The following is a 27,029-nucleotide window of genomic DNA, read 5'->3' on the forward strand; positions in this document are numbered from 1 at the left end:
ACAGAGTGAATTCCAGGACAGCCAGGGCTATACAGAGAATACAGAGAAACCCCGTCTCGGAAAAAAAAAAAAAAAAAAAAAGGAAAAAAAAAAAAAGCAAGCTGTAAATGGTGGCCTTTAATCCCAGCACCCAGGAGGCATTGGAATGCAGATCTGTGAGTTCCAGGCTAGCCAGGGCTATACAGTGAGGCCTTGTCTCAAGAGAAAACCCCAAATTCCTCCCCCTATTCCCACACTCCCCACACCCCACTCCCATGTATATTAGGATTAGCTCTTATAAACAGCAACAAAATGTTTTCTGCTTATTGATTGACTGGATACCATTTATCCATTTGGGGGTAACTAATAACATTTGATACTTTACCAAACAGAAAGGTCTCCTTCATGTCCAACTTAATTAATGTTTGCTGTCTCCAACCCCACAACTCAGCGTGGAGAACACTTAGCCAAGGTCCTGACAGCACCCCATTCCACTTCAAGGGAGATGATGAGCATCAATAACCTCCATATAGAGTTGCTCCAATTGTGGCAAGCTAGCCACTGCGGGGAAATGTCCCAATTTTATCTGCAGACAGAATGCTGTCCAAAAAGCACAAAGAGACATAGGATAGTCGATTGCTAAGCTCTGCCAAGTCAGAGTAAGCTAGTCCTTCATAATTCCTGCTTCATTTAAGGCCTGTCAGATGTTCTGGGATGAAAGGCTGAAGATAGATGCTCCAATGTCATAAAAAAAAAATGTAGGACTGTTCAAGCCTTAAGCTATCTATGTTACTTCTATGATTTTTAGAAGCTGAGTCCCTGTGCTTCCTGCATACTCAAATAATATTTATTCATTCTCGAATCTCTGGTGGGGTTGAAGACTAGATAGTTATAGTCTCACAATTAAACTTAAGGTGTTCTGGATTTTTAAACACATTTTTAAAAAAGATTTATTTATTATATGTAAGTACACTGTAGCTGTCTTTAGACAAGGGAATCAGGTCTTGTTACAGATGGTTGTGAGTCACCATGTGGTTGCTGGGATTTGAACTCAGGACCTTTGGAAAAGCAGTCAGTGCTCTTAACCACTGAGCCATCTCTCCAGCCCCAGGTGTTCTGGATTTTAATAGATGGTTTTAAGATGGTAATACAAGTTAAAATCAAAGATGATTTAGTACAGAATTGTAAACTCATTAAGTTAGGATAGATGATAAAATACTTTATCTGTATTGCCAAATATAATGTTCTGGATGCTATAAATGTATACCATGCTTTATAATTTTCATAATTGTTATAATTGTATTCAATTTATATCTTAGAGAAAAGGAGCCTTTTATTGGACTAGAAAAGGGAATTGTTGAGGTTTGGTCTTCTGCTATGTATTGTAATGCTAAGTGCGGTCTGGTTGCTGCAGAGACAAAAGTCTGCACAAGAGAGTCTGTACATAGACCCAAGTGTCACTGTTGACCTTGCCCCCAATTATTTCTAATTGGTAAATAAAGATGCTGACAGCCAATAGCTGGGCTGAAGAGACATAGGCAGGTTTTAGGGTTCCTGGGCCTGGGGGCATGGGAAGAGGACCACAACAGAGAAAAGACACCATGGGTTAGGAGTCAAAAAAAAACATGGCCCTGAGAGCTGGCCAATTGGAGTTAAGAGCAGCTCAGATGAAACGTAGTAGTAACTCAGGGATATTGATAGGAAATAGATTTTAATAGCATAGCAGGTAGATATCTGCCCAGCTCTAGTGCTGATTAAGGCTTGTTGTAAATCTAAAAGTTGTGTGTTTCTTTTATCCAGGAACTAAATGGTCAAAGGTGGGGTAGAAACCCTGGACCGGAATTAAACATTTCTACAACACTACCCTGCAACCATCTCAACGTGGCCTGAACCAGTTTGGGGTGCACAACAAAACAAGCTGTCCCTGAGTGAACTGTCTGTCAGTGATGATCCCCTGTTTTACCTTCTTCTTACTACAGAGCAGTCAGTGTAATGTTTAAAGTCACATACATCTGGGAGACAAGCACAGGAGAGAAGTGATTATATAATCGAACCTGTCAATCAAAACAGAGAACCATCCAAAATATTTTGCTCCTAACCAAATTCCCCCTTCTTGGACCCTAAGAAGCCCCCAACAATAATCTGCAGCTCTTCGGGATGCTGCCCCACGTGGCCTCCTTTCTAGTCACGACAATGGCTTCCTTGCTACTTTTGCAATAAGCCTTAATTTCAGTTCCTTAAGAGGCCAAGGTACTGGAGAGATGGCTCAGTGGTTAAAAGGCTCAGTGGTTAAAAGGCTCAGTGGTTAAGAGCACTGACTGCTCTTCCAGAGGTCCTGAGTTTGATTCCCAGCAACCACATGGTGGCTCATAACCATCTGTAATGGGATCTGATGTCATCTTTTGGTGTGTGTCTGAAGACAGCAACAGTGTACTCACATACATGAAATAAAGAAAGAAAGAAAGAAAGGAAGGAAGAAAGAAAGAAAGAAAGAAAGAAAGAAAGAAAGAAAGAAAGAAAGAAAGAAAGAAAGAAAGAAAGAGAGAGGCCAAAAACCTGGAAATCCAGCCCAGATTTCAACCACTGTAACGCCTAGACTAGAAACCTATTTACAATGGCCCAAAGTTAAGAGTTCTACCTTATGTAAAATCATGACACCAAAACCTTTTAACGTAAAATTTTAGTATTTGGTCGAATAAAAGCTTCAAGAAAACATGAATTTGCATGTTCTCATTTTATTAGCTTGGCAATGCAAGTCGTTCTAATGAACTGATCCACGCAGTACTAAAAAAAAATTGTTGGCTGTGTCTGAATGCAGATGTGAATATATTGATGTAGGTCTTCTGTGAACACAAAGGAGGAGTCCCAAGTTCAAAGTCCTCGGGGGAGAAAGCACTCGCAGGAAAGGAAAGGATCCTTTGAACTAGAAACTTTCCACTCTAAAGTGCGATGCTGTGAAAGAAAATGAAGCGTCCACTCATAGTTTTGGGTTGACAAAAGGTCTGACAAGGAATCACATCTGAAATGCCAACTGTCAGCTGAGTACTCTGGAAACGTCTGGGATTCCAGTCACATCTGAATGACCTTGGGTTTTTCTGTTTAATACGGGGTTAATAGCTGGTATTTCTTCTAGTTTATAAACTTGCTTGGTTGCTTTAAATACAAAGTCACACCCGCTCCTACCAGGCACTCATCCCCGGTCTGTTCGCGCTCTCTCTCTCCTGGGCCGTTTGAATGTGGACTCCTGCTCCATTGTGATCACAGAAGACGTCTGCTGTGGAATACAGCAGCAACCGCAGCAGCAGAGACTGCTGGTGAGATCTCCAAAAGCATCGCTCTCATGAGCACAGACCATCTGTTTCCCCAGGCAGCTCCTCCTCCCCAGAATCACCTTGCTCTGCCCGTCTGAGCAGTAGCTTCATTCTGTAAGATAATTTGGGAGACACCAAACAGCAGTATGAAAACTATGCTGGCTGAAGGTGCAGCCCAGTACTGGAGGGCTTGCCCGGCGTGAGCAAGGCTCTGGGTTCAATGCCTTCCCACCTCCCACAAACAAAGGAAGAAATCTGACATGTACTGTACAACACACTTCAGACAACTTTTAACTTAAGTCTCAGCCTAATGGCTGCCTAGAACCATACACTGTTACATATTTTAATTCAAACCTTCAATGAGTGGATACAATGTATTTATTAGCCATTTCTTTTTTTAAAAAAATTATTACTTAGTTGTATGGGTCTTTTGTCTGCATGTATGTCTGTAAACTATGTGCATGCCTGGTATTTATGGAGGGCAGAAGAGGGCATCAGAGTCCCAGGAACTGGAGCCCCAGATAGTTGTGAGCTGCTATGTGGGTGCTAAGAATTGAACACCGGTCCTCTAGAAGAACAGCAAGAACTCTTAACCCATGAGCCATCTCTCCAGCCCCTACTGGCTTGTTTTCAGTTGCAGCAGCCATATCCCAAACACTCTGCTGGATAAGCGGTGGACTTTCAAAAGTATTTTACGTATTCACAGCAAAGCTGTTTACAAAAGAACTTTCAAACCTCTGACTGAGTCTAACGTCTGGATGCTCTCAGACTGCAGTGCAGACAGTCATTCTTGACATATATTTCTTTTTTTCAGGGCAGCGGGGGTGCATGTCTGATTTGGGTACCGTTATGTGCAGTCTTCCTAGGTGTGCCATCACAGGCATGTCTTAGAGCCAGCTCACACTTCCAAGCTCATCCTGTTGTAGCGTCTGCACTTCTTAAGACTAACGGTGACACAAAACTGTGCCCCGTTACAACCACTACAGATAGGATCAGCCTCGCCCGTCTAAGATGAACCCATCAGGCCTTTCAAGAAATAAAGGCCCTGATACAGAAATACTTGTTTCCAGCTGGCAATACTCACGCACTTTCACTTGGCAAGTTAGCAGGCTTCACGCCTCGCGCTGCTGCCAGCTAAGGTACCTCACTTGGCTGTTTCCTTTTAACCTGTCCTGACATAAGGATGCACGAGGCATTAAAGAACAGTGTCTCTTTTACTAAGTCACTTCAGACGTCCCTCCTTCCTCACTAACTGGAAGCTACAGAGAAACTGTGGTCTTACGGTCTAATACCAGGACTGCACTTGGCGCGTGAAAAGTAACAGAAATGACTGAGAACAGGAACAACGCAGTCACGGCAAGCCTAGGTGGCTGGCTGATGAATGAGCCGCAAGTGCAGCTCTGGAAAAGGCAGATGTTTCTAGGAAAGGCCTCACCTGAACCACCTCAGAAACTATGTCAAAATGTAATCTTTGAAAAGCTCCCATCACGGGCTGGAAAGATGGTTCCAAGGTTAGGAATGTGTAGTGCTTTCAGGGAACCAAAGTTTGGGTCCCAGCATCCACGTCAGGTGGCTCCCAACTGCCTGGGACTCCTGCTCCAGGAGATCCATCTTGGGCAACGGTACTCATATGCACGTACCCACACACAAATGCACATACACACACAATTAAGAATAAAATAATAAATCTTAAAAAAATAAAAGACACTCAGGATTGAGGCGGATGATGTTATTTTCAGAAAATGAATTTCCAGATGTTCAAATGATGCAGCCGACTGAAGGAAAAACCACAGTTTATAATAAGGCTCTTCCTTAAATTCAGACGGACAATTAGGAATCCTTCCAGTCCCAGTATGGAATCCAGGGCTGGCATGTCATAGGCTCCCTTTTTCATGCTGAGTTCAGTGGCTGATGAAGATCACACCCCTGAGGCTGCCCATCGAGGAGGTTGGTAACTCTGCACTGGATCCATCCACCTGGGCTCAGCCCCCACGGTTCAGGATGTGGGTACCTGAGAGCCTCTTCAGCATTTAACTAACTCCTTGTTGGTTGAAGGTGCTGGGACTGTTTCTCCACACATGAACTGATCCTAAGAAGAAGAAGAAATGCTATTAGCCGCCGGGTGTTTGTCTCACAAATGCATTAACATTACTTTCCTTTGGCCACAGAATCAATCTGGCTATTAGTTTTTTTCACTGTTCTGTCATCTTGTTTTCTTTCCTTCTTTCTTTCTTTTAATGCTAGCAATGAAAAAAAAAATCAAGATGTGAAATTTAGGGGAAAATCCATTTATAGTATTATAAAAATGCCAACAAATTTAGTTTAAAATTTTTATGACTTACGTACCAAGAACTAACTGCTGCTCAGGGATGGTCTGTGCTGTATGGCCTCAGCCCTTGGTCTTCCTAATAGATATTAGTAGCTACCCCAGTTGACACAACTGGAAACAAAGGAACATTCAAAGACTTTTGGTTTTTTGTTTGTATGTAGGTATGTACCCCACATGTGTGGGGGGTGCCCGTGAGGGAAGAAGAGGGCACCAGATTCCCTGGGGCTAGAGTTGCAGGTGGCTGTGAGCCACCACTGTGGAAGATGTAAATGGCCACTCCTTTTGGAAGCTCTTAGCCTCTAATCCATCTCCCCAGACCCAATAACACTTTATTTTTGTACAGAGAGCTGGTGTCAGCACTAGAACCAGAATCTAAAAGTATACTGAAGTTTAGCCCTGAGGTCATTAGTTAATATGCAGTGTCTCATAAATATCTTAGCTAGGGAGCAACCAGTTCCCAGAAATAAACACATCACAACTATCAAGTTTTTATATTTCAGATCAATATCTGGTCATTCAAATATGTAACCTCTTCAAAATGAGTAATAAAAAGAATGCCTTTGTGTGTTTCCCAACATATACCTGCAACAGTAACTACTTGTAAATGAAGTTCACACTCTGATCTTTCATGCTGGTTTATGCCAGCTACCACAAAAACTTTCCCAGTTACTACACATCCTCTACAGTGTGATTCCCAAGGAGTCAGTCCCTAGTCTGTCCATTGTTCTTTGCTCCATAAACCATTTTAAAATAAGAATGAATCATTACATTTCTATTATTGTCTAAATTAACACCTGCTTCTCCCACAAAGTTCTGTGCTTTGGTCCAACTTACCCTATAGTCATTTTAGAATTTATCCTCTAGACTGTTACATTCTGTACTTAGACTCCAAAGCACTAACTGAGCTTTGGGTGGGAAGTAAAGATATTTACCCCTTTTCTATTGCCATTCCTAATGGATACAAAGGAACATGGAACTGTAACATTACATCTAGGAACTATATCTCAAACAAGGTAGATTCTGTACATAAGCTAGGCAAGCAATAAAATGCAATCTTCTAAAAATATCCTAGAGCTCTGAACAAACTAAATATTAAATACAAGAGAAATGTCAAAAGGAAGAACATCAATTAAAATAACCATAATTTTTCATTCCTGATTAAGTCATCAATTTTCATTACAAAGCAATTTCTTTATTGCCCTTTCCAAAGTGATCATAAGTTACATAAAAGGCAGATCTCTGTGAATTCAAGGCCAGCCTGGTTCACATCATGAGTTCCAGTATAGCCAGGGCTACTTAAGGTCCCTGTCTCAAAAAACAAACCAACACCCAACACTCTTCCGCCCTTTTCTATCAGACAGGCTCCTTTAGGCCCTTGTCATTAGCTCACACCACCCATCCCCTTTAACATATCCCTTACTTTGTCATAAATCACTTTTATAATGAGTGAGCAGCTAGGACACGTGGCCACATCTTCTCCATTTTCCAAATCTTCCTACAACGCAATCAAACAACATATGGTCAGCATAGCCTTTCGTCAACTTCCCATAAATCTCTCCTATGTCTATGGGCAAGTCTTTAGTTGGGTAACAACACAAAGAACTTTCCTCCCAAGTGTCATCTAGGAAAAAAAAACAGGGAGATTAGATTGGTTCGATCGCCTCCAAAACCCTGGGGTACAAAATCAAGTTCCCTTCTTCAAAGAAGCTCCCAGGGGAAAAAAAAATAGAAAAAAAAGAAAAACACTTAGGGGCGGGACTACGGAGAACAGCGCCCTTAACCCGACCCTGTATGCTAGACAGCCTAGGTTACTACTTTAGGGGCGGGGGTTCGGAAGAACACGTGGGTAACTGAGCCTTCCCAGGGACACCGGAAGCGACAATGCGCAAGCTCGAGGGATCGCCGGCGGGCCCTTTAGAGTACCTTGGTGATGGCAAAGTTATCCCCACAGGGGCAAGGGTAGAAATATGTCTCCGAGTCCTCGTCATATTGAAAGTCCTCGATCTCCACCTCGTCGTGAAACACCGCCATGGTCACCCGGTCGGCACCGCATCAGCTTGCCTACCTGCGCCCAGGCAGGGTAAGGCCCGGTCTTCCCGGTCCACCCTGGCGCAGGAACAGTCACTTCCGGACGCACAGGCGATGACGTAACTTCTACCGCCGCGGCCAAAAGGGTGACCCGGTCGCGGTCGCCATGGAGATAGCGCCGGAAAGATGGTGCTTCCTGCGCAGCAGCGTTGCGCAGTTCTCCGTCCACTGGGTGCCAGCGACCAATAGTGTGAAGGGCTCCCTCTCATGGCGGTTACGTCAGTCCGGGGCCCGGGGAGTTTGGGCTTGGGATATAAACGAGTTTTCTATGCAGGTGGAGTCTTGTCCTCCATAGCTGACTTCAGAGGACATTAAAAGAATTGGCGGAGGCTACGCCCTCTTGAAAGGGGGAATCATTGAGGCTCAGGGAGCCACACAGCGTCCTCTCCAGTTCTCGGCCCACAGCGCTCCTGCAATTGCGTTTCAGGCGACCTTGAACTCTGAGTGACTCTTGGCCTGTTATGAGTTCTTGCCTGCAGGTACATCACTGCCTCTCTCACCCCAGCCACTTTCTGATACCCCGGTTGTGTTGTAGAGAACCAAGATCTGCAAGACAGGGGCGAGTTCTAGCCATATTTTAAATATTCACTGCAGTGGTGGGCACAGTAGCTTTTAATTATTGGGGTTTTTAGTGGGCAACCTATATGTTAAACTTGATCTTGAGGTTCAAAAATCCATTTTATTCATCTTTAACATAGATTTAGAGACTGGGCATCTTGCCCAAGATTGCATACCTAGGCCATAACGATGAGCCTAGCTGTCTCTAAAGCCCAGGAACAAATTATTTATGTGAACTTTAGTTCTCGGTAAAAGGAATGGTGTTCCTGGTATTTTCGTCAGCGTGCAGCCTCTTCTTTGAGAAGCACGTTGTTCCGAGAGCCGTGCTGGGCTTGTTCCGGTTACAACCAGGGACTTTGGAGTAGTGCTAAGCAGTTACTCATCTCACTGGAGGAGTGCAGTGTAGTGAAAAGTAGTATGGCAGAACTGGATTCCAGTTTGACTTGAAGAGCTCTGGGGGTTGGAAAATTACATTCTTTGGTTCTTACATCCTCTTCTGAGAGTAGATCCTTTGGAATCTAACATTCTTTTGCACGAGAATGAATAGTTCAGCAGTCATGTATGACTTATGTAGTTTACATTTCTGTAACAGTGTTTAAGTATGTACAGTTGTGTGCATAAATTACCAATTTTGTGCATGTTTAAAGGACACTATATTTTGAAGCCTTTTTGAAGTGTGAAAACCTATGGGCAGAGAAGCCTTTGGGAGGAAAAAACCCAGAACTTAAGTGTATGGAAGGTTGTTTCAAAGATCTCCATTCCTTTTTTTTTTTTTTTTTTTAACATAATTGAAGATCTAAATAGCAATTAGGAGATCTTTGTAGCCTGTTGCAGGTTAGCTGTAGCCTGTCTGGGCAGAAGAGAAATGCAGTGAAAGCCTTCTATCTTTATGGGTATAAATACTTCCCAGGTAACCTCTGGGACACAGGAAGAAAACTGATTTCCAAGTGTCTGTCTTTAGTTCAGATGATCTTTAGTTCTTATGAGCCATTCTTGAATGCGCAGAAATGGATGCAGTTGTTGGTAGGGAATGGCCTGGCAAGTATATCGATCTGTAACCCCAGCATTGATGCAAGCAGGGGCAGAAACAGGTGGATCTCTGGAGCGCAGGGGCCGACAAGTTGGTGAGCTCCATATTGGGGAGGCTACCGGCCACACGAGGCTCGTAGTGTGTATAAGTTCTTAGGTCTTTTATTTAAAAAGCAAACACACAAAAGGCTGAAGAGCTGGTTCATCAGTTAATATCACTGCTGCTCTTCCTGAAGACCGACGTTAAATTCCTAGCACCTATATTGAAGTTAGTTATGTCTATAACTCCAGTTCCGGGCCACCCTTTTCTGGCCATGTGGTTGCTGGGAATTGAACTCAGGATCTCTAGAAGTGTAGTCAGTGCTCTTAACTGCCAAGCCATCTCTCCAGCCCTGGACCTGATGTTTTAGAAAGCAGTTCAGACCCATCAAAAACAAATTTCTGGGGCATCTTAAAGACTGAAGTTATAATCAGCTAGCTTTTCTTTTTAACTTCTCAACAAATCATTTGTGTGCATATTATTTAAAATAGTAAAGGAAAAACTTAATGAGCCATTTATTTATGGTAGTTGACACTGGGTTCTGGATAATTCTTATGTGTGTTTGATCATTAGAATAACACAGTGAGGGCTGGTGAGATGGCTCAGTGGGTAAGAGCACCCGACTGCTCTTCCGAAGGTCAGGAGTTCAAATCCCAGCAACCACATGGTGGCTCACAACCATCCGTAATGAGATCTGGTGCCCTCTTCTGGAGTGTCTGAAGACAGCTTCAGTGTACTTACATATAATAAATAAATCTTTAAAAAAAAAAAAAAAAAAAAAGATTCACCTTAAAAAAAAAAAAAAAAAAAAAGAATAACACAGTGAAGTACAGATGGGGTGTGTCTTTAGCCCTGGGAAATGAGGTCTAGGGGCTGAAGAATTCGCTAAGGCAAAGCTCAAAAGTCACGATGCCAACTTGGACTCTTTTGGTCCTAGAACCTAGAACTCTTTTTTGTTTGTTTGTTTGTTTGTGGTTTTGTTTTTTGTTTTTGTTTTTTTCGGGACGAACCAGACTGCCTGGTCTGTTTCTGGCAGAATGAGAGGAAGCCAGCAGGGCTGTTCCTACAGTAGGAACCTCTCAGCAAGTTGAAGGGCTCTGATTCCCAAACATTTTTAATACTGTCCTACCATCTCTGGCCGCTGTTCTACCAGAATCTTTTTTTTTTTAAAAGATTTATTTATTTATTATATGTAAGTAAGTACACTGTAGCTGTCTTCAGATACTCCAGAAGAGGGGGTCAGATCTTGTTACAGATGGTTGTGAGCCACCATGTGGTTGCTGGGATTTGAACTCTGGACCTTCGGAAGAACAGTCGGGTGCTCTTACCCACTGAGCCATCTCACCAGTCCATCTACCAGAATCTTAAGCTAGAGTCTTGACTTCCTGCTTTAACGTGGGTGACCATTTAAAAGTACCAAGATCATGTCCTTGTTCTGAACTTGGTTCAGTTGCTGTGAGTGCCCTTCAGGGAAGTTTCACTTTGGACACACTTTGGACCTTCACTTTGGACACATAGGCACATGTACGGGTTCCTGGCATTCTCACCCAGCTCCTCTTAACTCGCCAGCGTTGTTTCTTGCTTGGGCTTTGTTCCTTCCAAGATCTCTGCTGCAGTGTGCTTCATGTCTCCCCTTCATGTCTGCCTGGCTGTCTCGATCGGCTCTGCTTTCATCTCAGCTGCTGTCAGCCCCCAGAGTCCTTCACTAGTACTCCCCATAGCGGCCCCCACCACCCTTCCTTACACTCCGCCTCATCTGTAGGTGTAGTTATCACCTGTCTCCTGGCCAGCTTCTCAGGCTTGGCAGAAGGCACCCTTATCTACTGCACCATCTTGCCAATCTGATTTTTTCTTTTTAATACTTTCGTATAAGAACTGGAATAAAGCCGGGCAGTGGTGACACACACCTTTAATACCAGCACTTGGGAGGCAGAGGCAGGCGGATTTCTGAGTTCAAGGCCAGCCTGTTCTACGGAGTGAGTTCCAGGACAGCCAGGGCTATACAGAGAAACCCTGTCTCAAAAAAATAAAAATAAATTTAAAAAAGAACTAGAATAAAGTTCAGAAGGCAAGTTGAACACAATTTTATAAAAATACCGTTACTTGCCAGTTATTGGCACTCTTAGGCTTGGTACTGTTAGCAAAATTCAGACTTTGAAAAAGAGCAGCTTTTAAAAGTTAATTTTCCTTAGTTTCCAGTTCAGTTGAGAAGTAGACATTTGTAAAAATGTTTATTTTAGTAGCAGTTCTCTAAAGCATTAAGTGGAACAATGTCCACCTTTCACGGGAGGATTAACTTAGTAGGGATTTTGGTCCAAAATGTCATATAAGTGAATCATCTCTCTAGGGGTTGACTGATTTTTCTTTCTTCAGCACAGCACTAGATCCAGCTGGGCAGGACCATAATGGGAAGCCCCTGTGGTGAGACAGGAAGGAGGGCCACAGATACTCCATTGCAACAGTGTGGCGGGGACTTCGTGGGCTGGGTAGCCTATGTCACAGGAGTTGACTGGGCCAAGGAAAATTAAGAGGCAGCAGCAGAAGAGTAATCAAAAAGAAATGTCCACCTGAGGGGAGGATTAACACCTGAGGGGAGGATTAACACTGAGGGAGAGGAATGTAACATGGCCCCTCACTTCAATCTGGGCTGGGGCTCAAACCCAGGGCCTGTGGGCAGCCAAGTAAGCGCTCTACTACTGGGCTTCACACTTACAGATCTAAAGGAATCTCTTCTTTTGCAAGTAAGACCTGATGAGGCTTTTCTGTTATTGTCTTTGTACTTACCAACTTATTGTCTCTGACATTGCAGGACCTCTGTGGAAATTTCAGTATATGAAAAACTTCTCTGTGTTCTGGGTGGTGCAAATCTAGAGGTCTTAGTCTACAGTACTGGCACCAAAATACTGTGTGAGCCAGCTGGCTCCCAGAATCTCATGGGTTTCTAAAGGAAGTGCTGCTGGTTTGCTTTCAGTGACTCTCTGGTTTTGGTTTAGCACAAAAGGAAAAACTACCTTAGCAATCTCAAAGTTTCCAAGTGCTAGGACTAAAGGCATGTCCTATTGTGCCAAGACTAAATCCTTAAGCAATTTTACTTAAAAATGTTATTTTTTTATTTATTTACTTATTTACTTACTTACTTAACTGTCTTAGGGTTTCACTGCTGTGAAAAGATATCATGTTTAACTGGGGCTGGCTTCCATTTCAGAAGTTCAGTCTGTTATGGCAGGAAGCATGACAGTGTGCAGGCAGACATGGTGCTGGAGAAGGAGCTGAGAGGTCTCCATTCTGATCTACAGACAGCAAGGAGGAAACTGGCTTAGCTTGAACATTTAAGACCTCAAAGCCTCACCTCCACAGTGACACACTTACTCTAGCAAGGCCACACCTCCTAATAGTTCCACTTCCGATAGCCAAGCATTCTAGCCTAAGAGTCTGTGGGGGCCATCCCTATTCAAACCACCACAGCCACTTACTGATTTGTGTGTTGGAAGTCAAAGGGCAATTTGTGGGAATTCGTTTTCTTCCTTCCACTATGTGTGTGGGTGTCTTGCCCGTGTCTGTGTAACATGTGTTGGTACTTGCAAAGATCAGAAGAGAGCATCAGATGCCCTGGAACTGGAGTCACAGATGGTTGTGAGCTGCCGTGTAGGTTCTGGCATGTGAACTCAGGGCCTCTGGTAGAACAGCCAGGACCTCTTGTTGTGCCCAGATTGTAAAAACCCCAAAAAGACCACCAGGATTCACAACCCACTATAATCGCAGGAGGATCTTTATTCAAGCTCGAGCTTGGGCCACCAACCTTCCTGATGGAACAGGAAAGAGAGTGAACCCCCAGGTCTAAGGGAAGGGGGTTTAGAAAGGAAAAAAAACCGCAAGCAGGGTTTTCAAGCCTGGGCATTAATGAGAGGGTAAAGGTATGCCGTCCTTCAAACCTCATAGCGTTTGTTCAGACAGCGGGCAGAACCGAGCATCTGGAAAGGGACCTTTCTGACCTGGGAAAAGTAACTTGTGCTGTCAGAAGCTGGTGTAGTTTTACAGCTGGCCACAGCTGTCTGGGAACACTTAGTTCTCTCTTTTTCATAGTCTAAGAGTGGGCCATTATCATTGGCTTCTGTTTCTTTAGGGCAGGAGCCATCTGCACTTGAGAAATGTTGGTTGTTAATGAAAAGTGGTGTGAGTTTCAGTGATGTGGAGGCTGGGGTGGAAGCCAGGTGTGGGGGTGGAGTACTCAGAGGGAGGGAGTGCTATCTGCTCTGGCTCCACGCAGGGTCAGGAGAGTGTAGGATTTGATGTGCAGGTGTCTCATGTCTCTTCACTCTAACCACTGGAGAATCTCGCTAGCCCCCAAACTCTGTTTTACCTGCCCCTACCACAGTCTGGCATTTCTCTACATTGTCTGAGAACGGTTTTAAATTTCAGTTCCGTTTCCCCCAGGAAGCACCATGGCCCACGTTGCCTTGATTCCTGGCTTGTCTCGAGGATCTGTGGGAGCCGTCTGCACTCAGGCTGCTTCGTGGGGACTGAAGGCCAGCACTTTGCGTCACCTTACCCTAGCCAGGTGAGTTGTCAGCCTTTGGTATCATGTGGGTTGGTTCTCAGAGATCTGATCTGCTGATGGTTGGGGGGTGGGGTCCCTTCAAACTCAAGAGAGAAAGCACGCTGGCTTCAATGTGCATACCAACATTGGAAACTGCTGAGTGTGCAACTTACCACTGGTTGAGTTTCAGTATTTTGTACAATCCACAATTAATTGTATTTTCAATAGCCATGATTTGGTAGGGGGTGGGGGATGTGTGACAGGGAAGCTAGTTTAATTATTTTATAAGGATGATGCTTAATAACCCAATTTTTCCTTCTTTTAAAAAGCATAATTAAATCCAGAAGGAAAACGGACCACCTAGAGAGAACTGCCAGTGTCCTCCGCCGGGAGGTTTGTGTCTCTGGGGCATGGTGGGGGTCCTGGCTGGGCAGCGTGCACACTGACTGGCTGATAGGAAAGGCCTTAGGTGAGGCTGAGCCCGGTGAGGGTCAGTGAGATTTCCTCCTCCTGAGTAGGGGATTTGTACCTAATTAGATAGCAGTGGCTGAGTGGTGCTAAGGTTGTCCACTAAGTTTGGCATGAGTGGGTGTTTCAGTGAGGGAGCACGGCCATGGCCAAGGCCCCCTCCTCACAGGTACACTGAGGAGAGAGAACTTGTAGCGCCTACACATGGCTTACCTTTGTTTCTTTTACTTTTTTTCTTTTTTTTTTTCTTTTTTGCCATCATGTCAAAGTCCTTGTGTTTCCTGCTTTCGAAGCACCTCCTAGCTGGTCAGCAGCACTGACATCTGGGACAGAAAGGTGGCCGAGCTCTTGCCCCTCCCCTGCAGCCTGTCAATCATGCCCAGGCTCTAGTAAGCTAAGCTGCCTCCTGAAGGGTGCGGAGGCCTGGGAAATAGAGGAGCCTCACCTGTGTCCCAGCCCTGTGTCCGTGTCACACACACAGTGGACAGACATTTGCTTTGACTTTTTTGAGTAGTTTCACACATATTCAGATGTATTTAGTTTAGTGTGGTACATCTCTGTAAAGCAAGGGAAATCCTGTATGTATGCACTTCTACAAACATGGTCAGAAGTTATATTGTTGTCATAGTTGCATTTTATGTTACAATATAAGGAGACACTTTAACCTATATACTGCTTAGGCCCTCCTGTTAAAACTTAATTCTGCTTCAGCGAATTGCTTTGGCACTAAGGTGATTGTTGCTTCCGCTTTGATTAAATTTTCTTTTTGAGAAGTATGTGAAGCTAATGCCGCAGAGGAAGTTAATGGGCAAATAAGAAAATAGAGATTCCCACTGATGGATCTGAACACACACACAAAAGTGCTGATCAACATGAAGTCTTGTCAGATTATAAAGGAAAAAAGGTTTACATCACAAGCTTGTGTGTACACTTCTGTGGCCTGTAGAAGTGGGTAGATAAATTAGGGCAAACTTTGTCCAAAGGTCCAGGTAGTTAAGTAATCTCATCACTGGAGGTGCAGACAGTCATGGGTGGATGTAAGCCAATCATCAGGCTTGCTGTGTCCAATCAAACACGACTCTCCAGAGTACTGGGCTTTGGCCTGCAGGTAGCAGTTACCAGTGTTTGAATTAGAGTCACCATTCAGGATCTTATAGGGCAGAAGTATCAGGACTTTGAGGAGGTTCTTCTGATCCTGGTGTAAGACAAAGACAGGCAAATATAAGCTCTGACAGTGTGATTGACAGCAGAGCACTGGGTACACAGGAGTCAGGAAGTTTCAGGACTACAGTTCTGATCCTGTTGCTGTCTTTAGGAGAAGAAATTCCTAACTTCATTTCCCTCTTTTTATCTCAAACTTTTATTCTCCCAAACAGAATGAGAAGTGGGAGGAGATGGGAGGAGCTGTGGAAACCAGCTGATCTCTGGGGCAAGCACCTCAGCGTTGTGTGACATGGGGGAGGACTCAGTCCCCTCCAGAGTGTCCTCCCAGGCACAGAGATAGGGCAGTAGAGTGTACGGTAGCAAACCACATCCACTTACCATTGGCCGGCAACATTAGAAGTGCTTTCGTTTGTATTATCTACTTTACTGTTCCCAGCAACCCTATGAAGCAAAGGTGTTACTGGTTCAGTTCATAGTTGAAGGCAGCGAGGGCATTGGCCTGAGGTACATGGTGGTAGTAGTGCCAGCATTAAAGTCTGGGCTGTGTCACTGTGGAGTCACCTGTTGACAGCTATGAGCTGCTCAAGAGAAAGCCGGTGGCCTCGTACGCCGTTTCTGATGAAACAGGAAGTAGTGGAACTGAGTACAGAAGCCTGGCTGGAAGTTGTTGGAGTAGAATCTGTCACAGACGGAGGTTAGAATCGGGAGTATAGGTAGAAGGGACATTGCCTGGTGACACAAGTCTGTAATCTTAGCACTAAGGCAGAGGATAGCAAGCTCAAGGCCAGCCTAGGCTATGTAGAGAGACCCTGTGGTTTTTTGTTTGTTTGTTTTTTGTTTTCTAAGCTGCAGGCATGGGGGCCTGACATGAAAAATCAGCCACATGTTTTCCAAGACAGGAGGAAGAAGGGATTAACAACAAGCAGAGAAAGAGAGGCAAGGGGTTTTACAGCAGAGAACAAAGGATGGGAATTCCAGGAGCTATTTTGAGGTAGTAAGACGTTTTCTAGTAGAATGTTTTAAGTGATCTCTATTGAGACTTGGTTAGACCTGGAAGTCCTGTTGAAGGACAGGCCAGACTGAGCTAGCATTGGAGTGGGAGGTTTCCAAAGCGTCCCCTGGTGGGGCTGGTTGGGGCCCCTCCATTGAGGGGACTGCATTTGATTAGCCCCTGCCCAGTGCCACGGGTGAAGCTGAACAGAAGGGAGTTGAGGGGAGTCATGTCTGTCTTCTACCCAGGTTTAATACCCAGGTGTAGAGGAGGAAGAGGAATACAGAGCAGAGGGGGAGTGAAGGACGTGGAGACACCTTACATTCAGTGGGTGCTCAGTAGAGAGCAAAATCACCCCTGAGAGTAGTGCGTCCCAAACTCCCACTAGGAAAGGGCTCTGTGGCATTCTTGGCTTAAGGTCGTGACGCTTATATTTTAGAAAAATAAAATAAATTAAGACATAAGCATACAAGCCAAGTATGGTGGTACACATTTTAATCACCACTCAGGAGGCAAGGGCAAGTGATTTCAAGGCCAGCCTAATCCACTTAGTACCAGTCCAGCCAGGGCTGCATAGTGAGGCCTCAACTCAGAAAACAAAAGTCAAGAAGGAAGCACATGAGTACAAACCCAGACTCCTGTTTCTTTGCTCTGTAAAAGGTGCCTAATGCTTTCTGTGAACGTCTGCTGCTAGCATGCCATGGACTTCTTACTCAGAAGCAATCATGGCCTCGCCTGGCCTACTACTGAAGGGGACTTTAGATGCCAGCCAGGGCTGCTGAGGGCATCACACACAGCTCTTCAGGGTGCCAACACCCAGATGGATACTGGTTACACAGTCCCTGTAAGGACGTTTGTATTCAGAGTGAGACAGCATTGTAGTACATCTCAGAAAGTTCACTCAGTTTGCACACTTGATGCAGAGCAAAGCCGTGTGTGCTGTGCCTTGTTGGACAATTTTCCAAAACCACATGTCTCTAAGCCCCAGACCTCTCTGCTTCAGGTCATGGCTGCAGCTAAGGTGTGTGAAATCACTCACGAGTCTCCATCAGTGAAGAGCCTCCGTTTGCTTGTTGCTGATAAAGACTTTTCCTTTAAGGCTGGCCAGTGGTGAGTGGAGTTTCCCTTGTCCAAGGGTGTGTATTTATGAAAATTGCTATCAGGCAGTATATTTTCTTCTGGAAAGGACTTCTCTACCAGGAGAGAGGAATTCTGGGTCATTCCTGTTTTGGCATGCACAACTTGATTCCTTTTCTGGTTGGCACCCATGTGTCCCTCTGTCTAAAGCTACCTTTTGTAGTCCAGTGCTCGTCTGTGGAACCTCAGTTGTGTCTGCAGATAGTCACCTGATCTGCTCCAGTTGTGGTTGCTGGGCACTGATGCATTTCTGAAAAGCAGTCTTTGTTCTAATAGATTAGACAAGGTGGCTGAAAACAGGGCCTTGGCCTCAAACACAGAGGTCTGAGTGTATCACACCTGGCTGGCCACCTTACCTGGAACTCAGAGGGCCAAGTGCACCACCACACCTGGCTACTTTATCTTTTTGAGAAACTTGTCTCATTGAACCTAGCACTCGATTGATTAAAACACTAATGAGGGCAGACGTTAACCCGGCCTTGTATTCTTGGAATTTTCCTGTCTTTATTTGAATGGATATTGGTCTGTACTTTCCGTTCAGTGTCTGATTACCAGCTTCGTTAGAATAAGTTCCACTGTCTCTTCTCTTGTGTTTGGGGTAGTTTCTGAAGGGTTGCTTTTAATTCTACTTCAACTGTGTTGCAACTCCCCAGTGAACTGAACCTGAACTGAAGGTCTATTAGTTTTATTAGTTTAGTTCTTTGAGCTTGTATAGATCGGTTCAGGTTTCTCTGTTTTTTCCTGGTCCATCTTTGCTAGTTGATATCTTCTTAGTAATATGTGTGGTTCATCTAAATTACATCTTAGCAAAATAATTCTTCATAAAATTGCTGAAATTTTGTAAGTTATACTTGTTCATCTTCTATTAATTTAGCAGTTTAGCTTTTTCTTCGTCTACTAAAATGCTGTCAACTTTGTTTTATTGCCTGCTGTTGACCATTTTTTAAATTATTGCAACAGTGATGGTTTGTTCTTCTGTCCCTTTTAGGGTTGATTTCTTCATCCCAGGAGTCTCAGTGGTTGGTGGGTTTTCAATTTGCTCCAGTCCCCAACGGCTAGAACGAGACAGAATAATAGAACTGGCGGTGAAATATGCAGACCACCCTCCTGCTGTCTGGGTTCACAATAAGGTGAGCAACTACTTTTAAAACACAACTTTTTTTAATGTACATAATTATTTTATCGGCATGTTTGTCTGTGCACCATACGAACGTCTCTCTCCCTCGGAGGCTCTCAGATGCCCTGGAACTGGAGTCACTGATGGTTGTGAGTCACTGTGCGGGTGTGTGGAGCCAGACCTGAGTCCTCTGTAAGAGGGCCAAGTGCTCTGAACTACAGAACGGTCTCTCCAGACGCTCAACTGACTTTTAAATTTAGAGGTCTGAGCATCTCTGCCTCTCTTTAAGTCTGTGTTCTGCTCAGTTGGTCCCCTTGTAACCTGAACCTGGAGGGACGAGGGTCCTGAATAGCAGATGTCGAGTGGGAGGACCAGGAAGGAGAAATAAACTTAGGCCAAGCAAGCCTAGTAAGAAATACAGCATCCTATATACTAATTGAAAGGGGGAAGTGCCCAAGGTCAGCAGAGAGCTAAGTCAGACACTATTGGCAAAAAGAACACAGGATACCTCAGACACAGCTGCCTAAGACCTATTTTATGAATTCAATGGAGTTTTTTTTTTCCATTTGGTCATCTTAAGTTGTAGAAGCTTAGATTAAATCCCTGTCCAGAGTGTCTCCTGCTACCTGGTATGTGCAGTCCAGGGGCTGAATGCTCAGGCTTTGACCCTCTGAAATTGTGCGATGTGATACGTTACTGCTTCTCAATTCTGTCCATTTATGCCAGAAGCTTGCAATGAGGCAGAGCTGTGCTTTCAGTGTAAATGGCTGTCTTCCCAAATTCTGGTTTTAGAGGGAGACAAGAAGGAGATAGACACACCCAGTAGTGTTTCTTCTCTGAGAGCCACAGTGATGGAGACATCGTCCTATAGAACCCAATGGTGTGTCATGGTGGCCAGTGTCATCCAATCTGCTGGCCCATTTCCACACTTGGCAGCAGAGGCTCAGAAAAGTTTAATGACATGAGGTTATGGTAAACCTGTCAGATCCATTGCCTCCATTCTAGAACTATCCTGAAACAAAATGTATAATTATAGTAAAAATAGGTAAAACAGAAAAAAGCACCCCAAACTCACAATTCTCTAGCTGAAACCAAAGGAGGAGTGAGGAAGCAAAGGGGCAGGGGTGGGGGCGGCACATAACTAAAGAATATTTCTAACACTCAGGTTTGGGCGTATGGAGACCACACGATAGAGTGAAGCACTCAGAGGACTTTAACAGCAGTGACCACAAATATATCTGGTCTGTCGGTGCGGCTGGTACAGGCCCGCTGTGTGGGGACAGAAGGACACTTGTGTTACCACCTAGGGTGTGGTCTTCCAGAACAGTGAACACGGCCAAGTGCAGTCTTCACACTGCTTACATTCTGGGAGAGTCAGGTGAACTTAGATTTGTGCAAAGCTGAAAATCTGAGTTCATTTGTAAAATGAGTCATTGTTCATGTTAATCTTGACTGTGAGCTGGATGGAGACAAGAGCAGATTCACTAGTAAGGCTCCCCTCTGGTGTGCTCTGAGGTTGTTTCCGAAGAGCATTAGCCAAGGGTGGAACACACTCCCTGAATGTGGGTAGGCAGCACCATCCCATAGGCTGAGGGGGGCAAAGATCCAATAAAGAGGGGAGAAAATCCTCACCCGGGCATTCTCTTTCTGTGCTTCCTGCCTGCCATGTGCTGAACAGATTGGCTTCTGTGTCCTTCTATCCACCCTCCCCACAGCCTAGAAACAGTGGTTCCAGCTCGTTGACTGTGCACTAAGACCTCCAAAGCTGGGAGCCAAAAGCAAATATTTGTACCTTTTAAGTTGTTGTCTCGGATAGTCGTTCACAGCAGCAAAACATTTGACTAAGTAGTGTCAGATCATTACAAATTGGCTTTTACTCATGTGAACAGTCTATGGGTCACTCAGAAATCATCCTGACAGTCCTGTGCATTGCAATAATGCCTTGCAGGTGATCCAGGGCTCTGAATTATAAAAAGCCCTCACTCGTATTATGTGCAGATTTCTGTGTTCTGAATATTCCCACAGTGGCTGATTGTTAACTACCAATAAAGAATAGCTCACAAAACTCCTGCAGATTTAGCCATCTAGGCCTATCCTCTGGATGCCACTTAAGTAACCCTAATCACTGTGACAATGAAAAAAAAAATACTGCCAACGTTTCCAGAACACTCCATCAGAGGCATCTGGAGTCAGTTGTGTAAGTGACTTCACCAACTACTGGAACATAACACGGGCAGGCTGAAGTGAGACTCGGCCAGCATGTACAGCCTCCTGCTGCCCTTCTGGCTGCTAGAGGGAGATGTGAACAGATAGCTGGTGCCACAGTGCTGGGGCAAGTCTGCACACTAGTCTGACTGGGTCTGCCCAGCTCAGGAGGGACCCCAGGGCCATCGAGTCTTTCTCAGCTCAGAACATAGGAACATGACCAATGAAGGGATACATACCCTAGAGGTTGCCCTGCCTGAGTCCATTGCTACTTTGTCATCTCAGCTCCACGCCTGTGATGCTAATGGCAAATCTCTGAAGCAAGTCCCCTTGCTTAATACCAGAATGGCTATGTCATATGGACCACAAAGTTAGAACAGCAAGCAGCACACATGCTGGGCAAGTAAATCAAGTCCCAAGGCTCTGGGAGAATTGGAAACAAGCTCTGCAGATCATCCCTGACACTGGTAAGCAGCCAGAAAGTCAGCTGAGTGGTTTCACTTACACAGATGTTCGGTCTGAGACTTGCCCTGCACTGAACCAAAGGATCTTTTCTTTCTTACTTCAGTGCACACTTGACTCTGAAGTGGCTCTCAGAGTAGGTGGAGAGTTCTTCTTTGACCCTCAGCCCACAGATGCCCCTCGAAACCTCATCTTGATTGCTGGAGGGGTCGGAATTAACCCCCTGCTTTCTATCCTGCGCCACTCGGCAGATCTCCACCGGGACCACGCAGACAAAGGACGTAGCTATGAGATAGGGACAGTAAAACTGTTCTACAGTGCAAAGAACACCAGCGAGCTCCTGTTTAAGGTAAGGTGGGAGATATGTCTACAGTAAGTTCCAAGCTCATGTGTGAAATTGTGTAGTCCATAAACAACAGGCAATATGACATGACGGTGCAAAGGGGACTGCTGAGCTGAGAGATGCAGAAGAGAGCTCAGGGCAGGAGGAGAGGAGTGTGTATGGTAGAGTGAGCAACCAAAAAAAGTGCATATGAGAATGCCATAAGGAAACAACGAAAAGTCGTACAGATGGTATATAGGAGGAGGAGGAAGTGAGGCCTAGGGGACTGAATGGAGTAAAAGGAGAAGGGTGGGGTGAGTATGGCCGAAGTGCCTGATGTAACACCAGAATGTATTATCTGATCACCCAGTGAAAATGTCTTCTATGAAGCCCATCACTAAACAGTGAATATATGCCAATCCAAATAAATAAACATGTAAATAAACAGGAGCGTGTTTTCTTCTGTAAGTTCAGATTTCTCTGCAAAGGTTCACAAAAAGGCTTAGGAAGTTAATCAATTCAAACGATAATTAACAGTCACCTTTCACCCAGGACAGTTAAAATGTTCCCAGCTAAGTGACAACATAAGATGAGATTTGGGGATGTCTTCATAACTTTTCTATTGCAAGGATATAACACTGTGACCAAGGCAACCTATAAAAGAAAGTTTAACATGGAAGTTCTGATTTCAGAGGGTTATGGCTCATGACTCTCATGGCGGCAGGCAGGCATGGTACTGAAGCAGTAGCTGAAAGCTCACATCTTGAGACACAGGCAAGAAGAGAGAGGACTAACTGGGAATGGAATGAGTCTTTTGAAACCTCAAAACCCAACGCAATGATACATCTCTAACAAGGCCACACCTCCCAATCCTTCCCAAACAGTTCCACCAACGTGGACTAAGTATTCAAACATGAGCCTGTGGGGCCATCTTCATTCAGTTCACCACAGTGGGATAGAATCTAGAAGTTAATGGAACAGAAAAGTCACTAGGGCCAGTCATGGTGTCATCCTGTAGTCCCAGCACTTGGCATGCTAAAGCCAAAGGTAAGGTGTTTGTGACCAACCAGAAAATTCATAGCTAACTTGACTGCATGAGACTCTGTCTCAAAAAACAAAAGGAGGAGAAGGGGGGGAGAAGGAGGAGGAGGAGGAGGAGGAGGAGGAGGTTGTAGTAGTAGTATCACCAAGTAGTGATGGTTTTAAGACATTAGCCCTGACTAGCCTGGAATTTGCTGTGTAGACCAGATTCGGCTTGAACTAATAGACATCCAGTTATTTCTGCCTGCCAAGTGCTGAGATTAAAGGTTATGTGCTACCATACCCAACTATAGTTTGTTTTAATTGTAGCTTGACCCAGTCAATATGTTTGACATTCCAGAAAGATATCCTCGACTTAGTACATGAATTCCCTGAGAAGATTTCTTGCAGTTTTCATGTTACAAAACAGACAGCACAAATCAGTGCGGAATTGAAGCCTTATGTCACAGGTGAGCCCTCTAAGGAGTTGGTTTTCTTAACTAGCTGCACAGTTACTGGATAGGCAGGCCGACTACTTAGGAGGCATTTTTACTGTCAGGAGTCACCTGCTGGGAATCTTATTCCCCGGGGAATCAGATGGTTCATGCTTAGGTTTACTTATTATAGATAGGTTCCCTACTGTTCATATTAAATGTGTATTTTTCAAAACTTTTAGACGTCCTTAGCATCAATATAATATATAAAAAAGAAGAATAGTCTTGCTTTGGTTGAGTCAGTTCCACATGCTATTAATAGTTATTGAAATTACTCAGTTTCCCTATTTGGAAGGAGTCTTGAAAGTTATTTTCTTTACTTTTTGTTTGTTTGTTTTAGATTTTTTTTTTAAATTTTTTTTCATGTATTTATTTACTATATGTAAGTACACTGTAGCTGTCTTCAGATACCCCAGAAGAGGGCATCAGATCTCATTATGGATGGTTGTGAGCCACCATGTGGTTGCTGGGATTTGAACTCAGGACCTTTGGAAGAGCAGTCGGTGCTCTTACTCACTAAGCCATCTCACCAGCCCGATTTTTTTTTTTTTTAAAGACAAGATCTTACTGTATAGCCTTGGCTAGTCTGGAACTCATGAAGATCCACCTACCTCTACCATTTAAATGCTAAGATTACAGTTGTGTCACTACATCCAGCTAAAATTATTTTGTGTGTGTGTGTGTGTGTGTGTGTGTGTGTGTGTGTGTGTGTGTGTGTGTGCAGGTCTGTAGGAATACCAAGGGCAACATTTGGAGTTGGTTCTCTTCCATATGTGAGTCTCAGGGAATCACACTCAGGGACGGTGCCAAGGCATCAGACTTGTTAGCAAGCACCTTTACTCGCTGAACATCTTACTATCCTGGAAGGATTTTTTTTTTTTTTATTTAAATAAAACAGCCATTTACTTTGCTGAAGGCAGTTTTCTTCTCTGCAGAGGAGAGTACGCTTGTGGACCCTCTCTAAAGAGCTGCTGGTCCGCTGGTCCTTACAAGCCTCCTGCTTTGCTTGCTGTAGGCCTGGGAAGCCTGGGAGACTGGGCTCACAGTGCTACCTGGGACACTGACGCCCAGCTGTGGTTGGTCAGGATACAAACATGCCGAGCCTGATGTGGTGTTTGCCTGGTTTTGTTTTTGGTAGACGGAAGAATAACGGAGAAGGAGATAAGAGATCACATCTCAGCAGAGACTCTGTTCTATGTCTGTGGACCACCTCCAATGACAGACTTTTTCTCTAAGCACCTGGAAAGCTGCCACGTTCCCAAGGAACACATCTGCTTTGAGAAGTGGTGGTAGGGAACGGGCACAGAAGACCTGAGAGCCACTTGGGACAGTGAGGCTCTCAAATGTCCAGCCCGGCTACACGAGTCACACGAGAAACTTCCGGCAGACTTCATTGGTCACACTCTTTTTGACTATATTGATTTTTCTTTCGTTAATAATAATTCCATTATTACAGAATTTCTGACTCCTGGGAAAAGACAATTCAGTTTTACTTAAAAGATTTATTGTTGAGCTGCTGGCATGGCAGGCTGACAGTCTGAGGGCCACATTTCAGATTGCCATAAAGGAGGGGGTGGGGAGAGGGTTCCTAAGGGAAGAACCACAGGAAGGCAGGCCTACAGGATCTACGCAAGCAAGCAGACACTGGCCTGGTCTGCCAAGTTTAAGTGGTTAAAGCAACTGAAAACAACCTGGGTATCCACATAAGCAAGTTACAGAAGTGAAGACGCAGTCTCCATACCAAGGAGCCACTCACAGCTGGACATTTCTGGGAGTTCCCAAGTCAGGGTTGTTTTCTGGGACGCTATCTTTCTGGAATTTTGAGTTTGTGGCAAGCTGTCATTAGTACTAACATGGAGGGGACCTAGAAAACCATGGAGTTTCTCTGGTTGGCCTCTACACCATGAACTGATTAATACAGAGTTTTCTTTCGCCTTTAGGGGACAAATTGGTCTACTTACATTAATTAAAGAAAATGTGGGTTTTGTGTGAACTGAATACTTCTTTAAATTATTGAACATAAATTCATAAAATTTGTGTCTAGGGAATTTATAATTTTAAATACAGTCTTTATTTTGAAGGGTCTTCATGTTTAATGTTTCAGTTTTCTTTCACTCTGGACAGCCTGTAGGACCATCAGGAAATGAAAAATTATTAGGAGACGAGCTTGGGGTTGGATGGTGTTGATTCCCGAGTGACCGTTATCGTTAGTTCTTCTGTATGAAAACCTCTCTGCGTCCCGTCCCCTGCCTGACCTCTGAGAAGGTGGCTTTGTGACTGGGGGAAAGGTGTTGGCGACTGCTTTCATTTGAATCTGCTTCCGTGCCTGGACTGGCTGGCTCTGCAGCTATGCTCAGGATTGGCTACAAGGAGAGGGCCATTCCCAAAACCTGCTTGTCTGCTTGGTTGTGTTTTATTGTTGTTTGTTTTGGTTTTTTGTTGTTTTTGGTTTTTTGAAACAGGATTTTCTTTGTAGCCCTGGCTGTCCTGGAACTAAATCTGTAGACCAGGCTGGCCCCAAACTCTGAGATGCACCTGCCTCTGCCTCCCGAGTGCTGGAGAATGCTGGCTAAAGGCGTGCACCACCACCAAATCCGGATCCCTGGGACTGTTTGGGGGTGCGGGTGGGGGATGGAAAGTGACAGAAGCTCAGCCCAGCTGCTCTGATGAAACTGCTAAAGGAAGAACACTCTGCCTGTCTCTGCTTAGATTTGGAGAGGAAAAAAGAAGCCTAAAGTTCTTACACTGATTGAAGAAAAAGCCTTGGGTCCATGGCATCAGCCCAGAGAACACAGGAGTGAAAAAACCCTAGGCAAGCCCAGAGCTGGAGACCCAGGAGGCCCAGTGGAGATGCTGCTCTAAGCAGAAAGATTGCCCTTGTCCCTGTAGCTGCACACAGCCTAATAGCCTGTGGGCCTAGGTGTAGTTCAGTCACAGGACCTAAAAAGAGACGGCATTACCATGCAGCCTCTGCCTCACTTTGAGTTTTTCAGTTTAAGCAGACTAACCTGAAGTTATATGTCACCAATGGCTGCGTTCACTCTGAACAACTGTGCTTTTAGTATTGTGAAGGCATTGCAAAGTACACATCACAACTGAGGTGTTACTAGGTGATATAGTCTGAGGAGATCCCTGGTATATGACCTGTCACCAACCACACACTCAGTGCATAACCTCTCATATCTCATATTCAGTAGGGGGGGTGGGGGCAGTAGACCTGAGGGGATGCCGTTCACCCTAGGAAGTAGTCATCAGCCTTTGGAGCAAAGAGACTGCGTGAGGAGCTCAGAGCTGCCACAGGAACTCTTGATTTACTGATCGGTCCCCCAAGTGTCTTGCTAAGGGATAGACTTTAGAACTGAGCTCTCAGGAGTCGTGGGGAGTGCTGACGAGATGGCTCTGATTAAGAACACTAGCTATTCTTCCAGAGAACCTGAACTCAAATCCCAACACCCATATGATGGCTCACAACCATGTATCCAGTCCTAGATGGTAAGACAGACACCCTCTTTCCTCCTTGGGCTATGCATTTATGTTGGTGTACAGCCATGCGCGCAGGCCAAACACCCATACACATAAAAGTAAGTTGAAAAGGAGGCACAGCAGAGAGATGAGATGCAGGAGTGTGAGGTTAGCAAAGGGCTCTCCTGCCAACTGGCAGAGGTGGCGGGCAGTGGAGGGAGCAAAAGACACAGAGGAAGAGTCCATCCATCCTAGGCCTGTGACATGAGTGCCTTTGTGAGATGCCAGCATAGGGGCCCACCCTGCCTCACCCTGC

At 44.7% G+C, this 27,029-nt stretch overlaps 2 protein-coding genes across 8 annotated transcripts; one reads left to right on the forward strand and one right to left on the reverse strand.

Annotated features, from left to right (window-relative positions):
- Positions 1 to 2,649: 2,649 nt before the first annotated feature.
- On the reverse strand, positions 2,650 to 7,825 carry Dph3 (diphthamine biosynthesis 3). Of its 6 annotated transcripts, NM_001284346.1 has the most exons (4): positions 7,543 to 7,825; positions 7,040 to 7,114; positions 5,302 to 5,379; positions 2,650 to 3,402 (listed from the first exon to the last, which is right to left on the reverse strand). In NM_001284346.1, the coding sequence occupies exons 1-3, from the start codon at positions 7,648 to 7,650 to the stop codon at positions 5,314 to 5,316; spliced, it is 249 nt and encodes an 82-aa protein (NP_001271275.1). In that variant the 5' UTR covers positions 7,651 to 7,825; the 3' UTR covers positions 2,650 to 3,402; positions 5,302 to 5,313. The 6 variants fall into 6 exon arrangements, 3 of the variants coding, with proteins under 3 accessions (NP_001271275.1, NP_758458.1, NP_001040898.1); NR_104303.1 differs by having other exon boundaries at positions 2,650 to 5,379; positions 7,685 to 7,825; NR_104304.1 differs by having other exon boundaries at positions 2,650 to 5,379; positions 7,040 to 7,240.
- A 35-nt stretch (positions 7,826 to 7,860) lies between these two features.
- Oxnad1 (oxidoreductase NAD-binding domain containing 1) lies at positions 7,861 to 25,336 on the forward strand. Of its 2 annotated transcripts, NM_145460.2 has the most exons (8): positions 7,861 to 8,186; positions 13,769 to 13,892; positions 14,201 to 14,264; positions 17,498 to 17,604; positions 18,620 to 18,761; positions 21,522 to 21,764; positions 23,119 to 23,227; positions 24,390 to 25,336. In NM_145460.2, the coding sequence occupies exons 2-8, from the start codon at positions 13,777 to 13,779 to the stop codon at positions 24,542 to 24,544; spliced, it is 936 nt and encodes a 311-aa protein (NP_663435.2). In that variant the 5' UTR covers positions 7,861 to 8,186; positions 13,769 to 13,776; the 3' UTR covers positions 24,545 to 25,336. The 2 variants fall into 2 exon arrangements, 1 of the variants encoding a protein (NP_663435.2); XR_874343.3 differs by lacking the exons at positions 23,119 to 23,227; positions 24,390 to 25,336 and adding an exon at positions 21,239 to 21,420 and having other exon boundaries at positions 7,894 to 8,186; positions 21,522 to 21,614.
- Positions 25,337 to 27,029: the final 1,693 nt, after the last annotated feature.

This window comes from Mus musculus, chromosome 14 (genome assembly GCF_000001635.26).
Source record: "Mus musculus strain C57BL/6J chromosome 14, GRCm38.p6 C57BL/6J".
Classification (NCBI taxonomy): domain Eukaryota; kingdom Metazoa; phylum Chordata; class Mammalia; order Rodentia; family Muridae; genus Mus; species Mus musculus.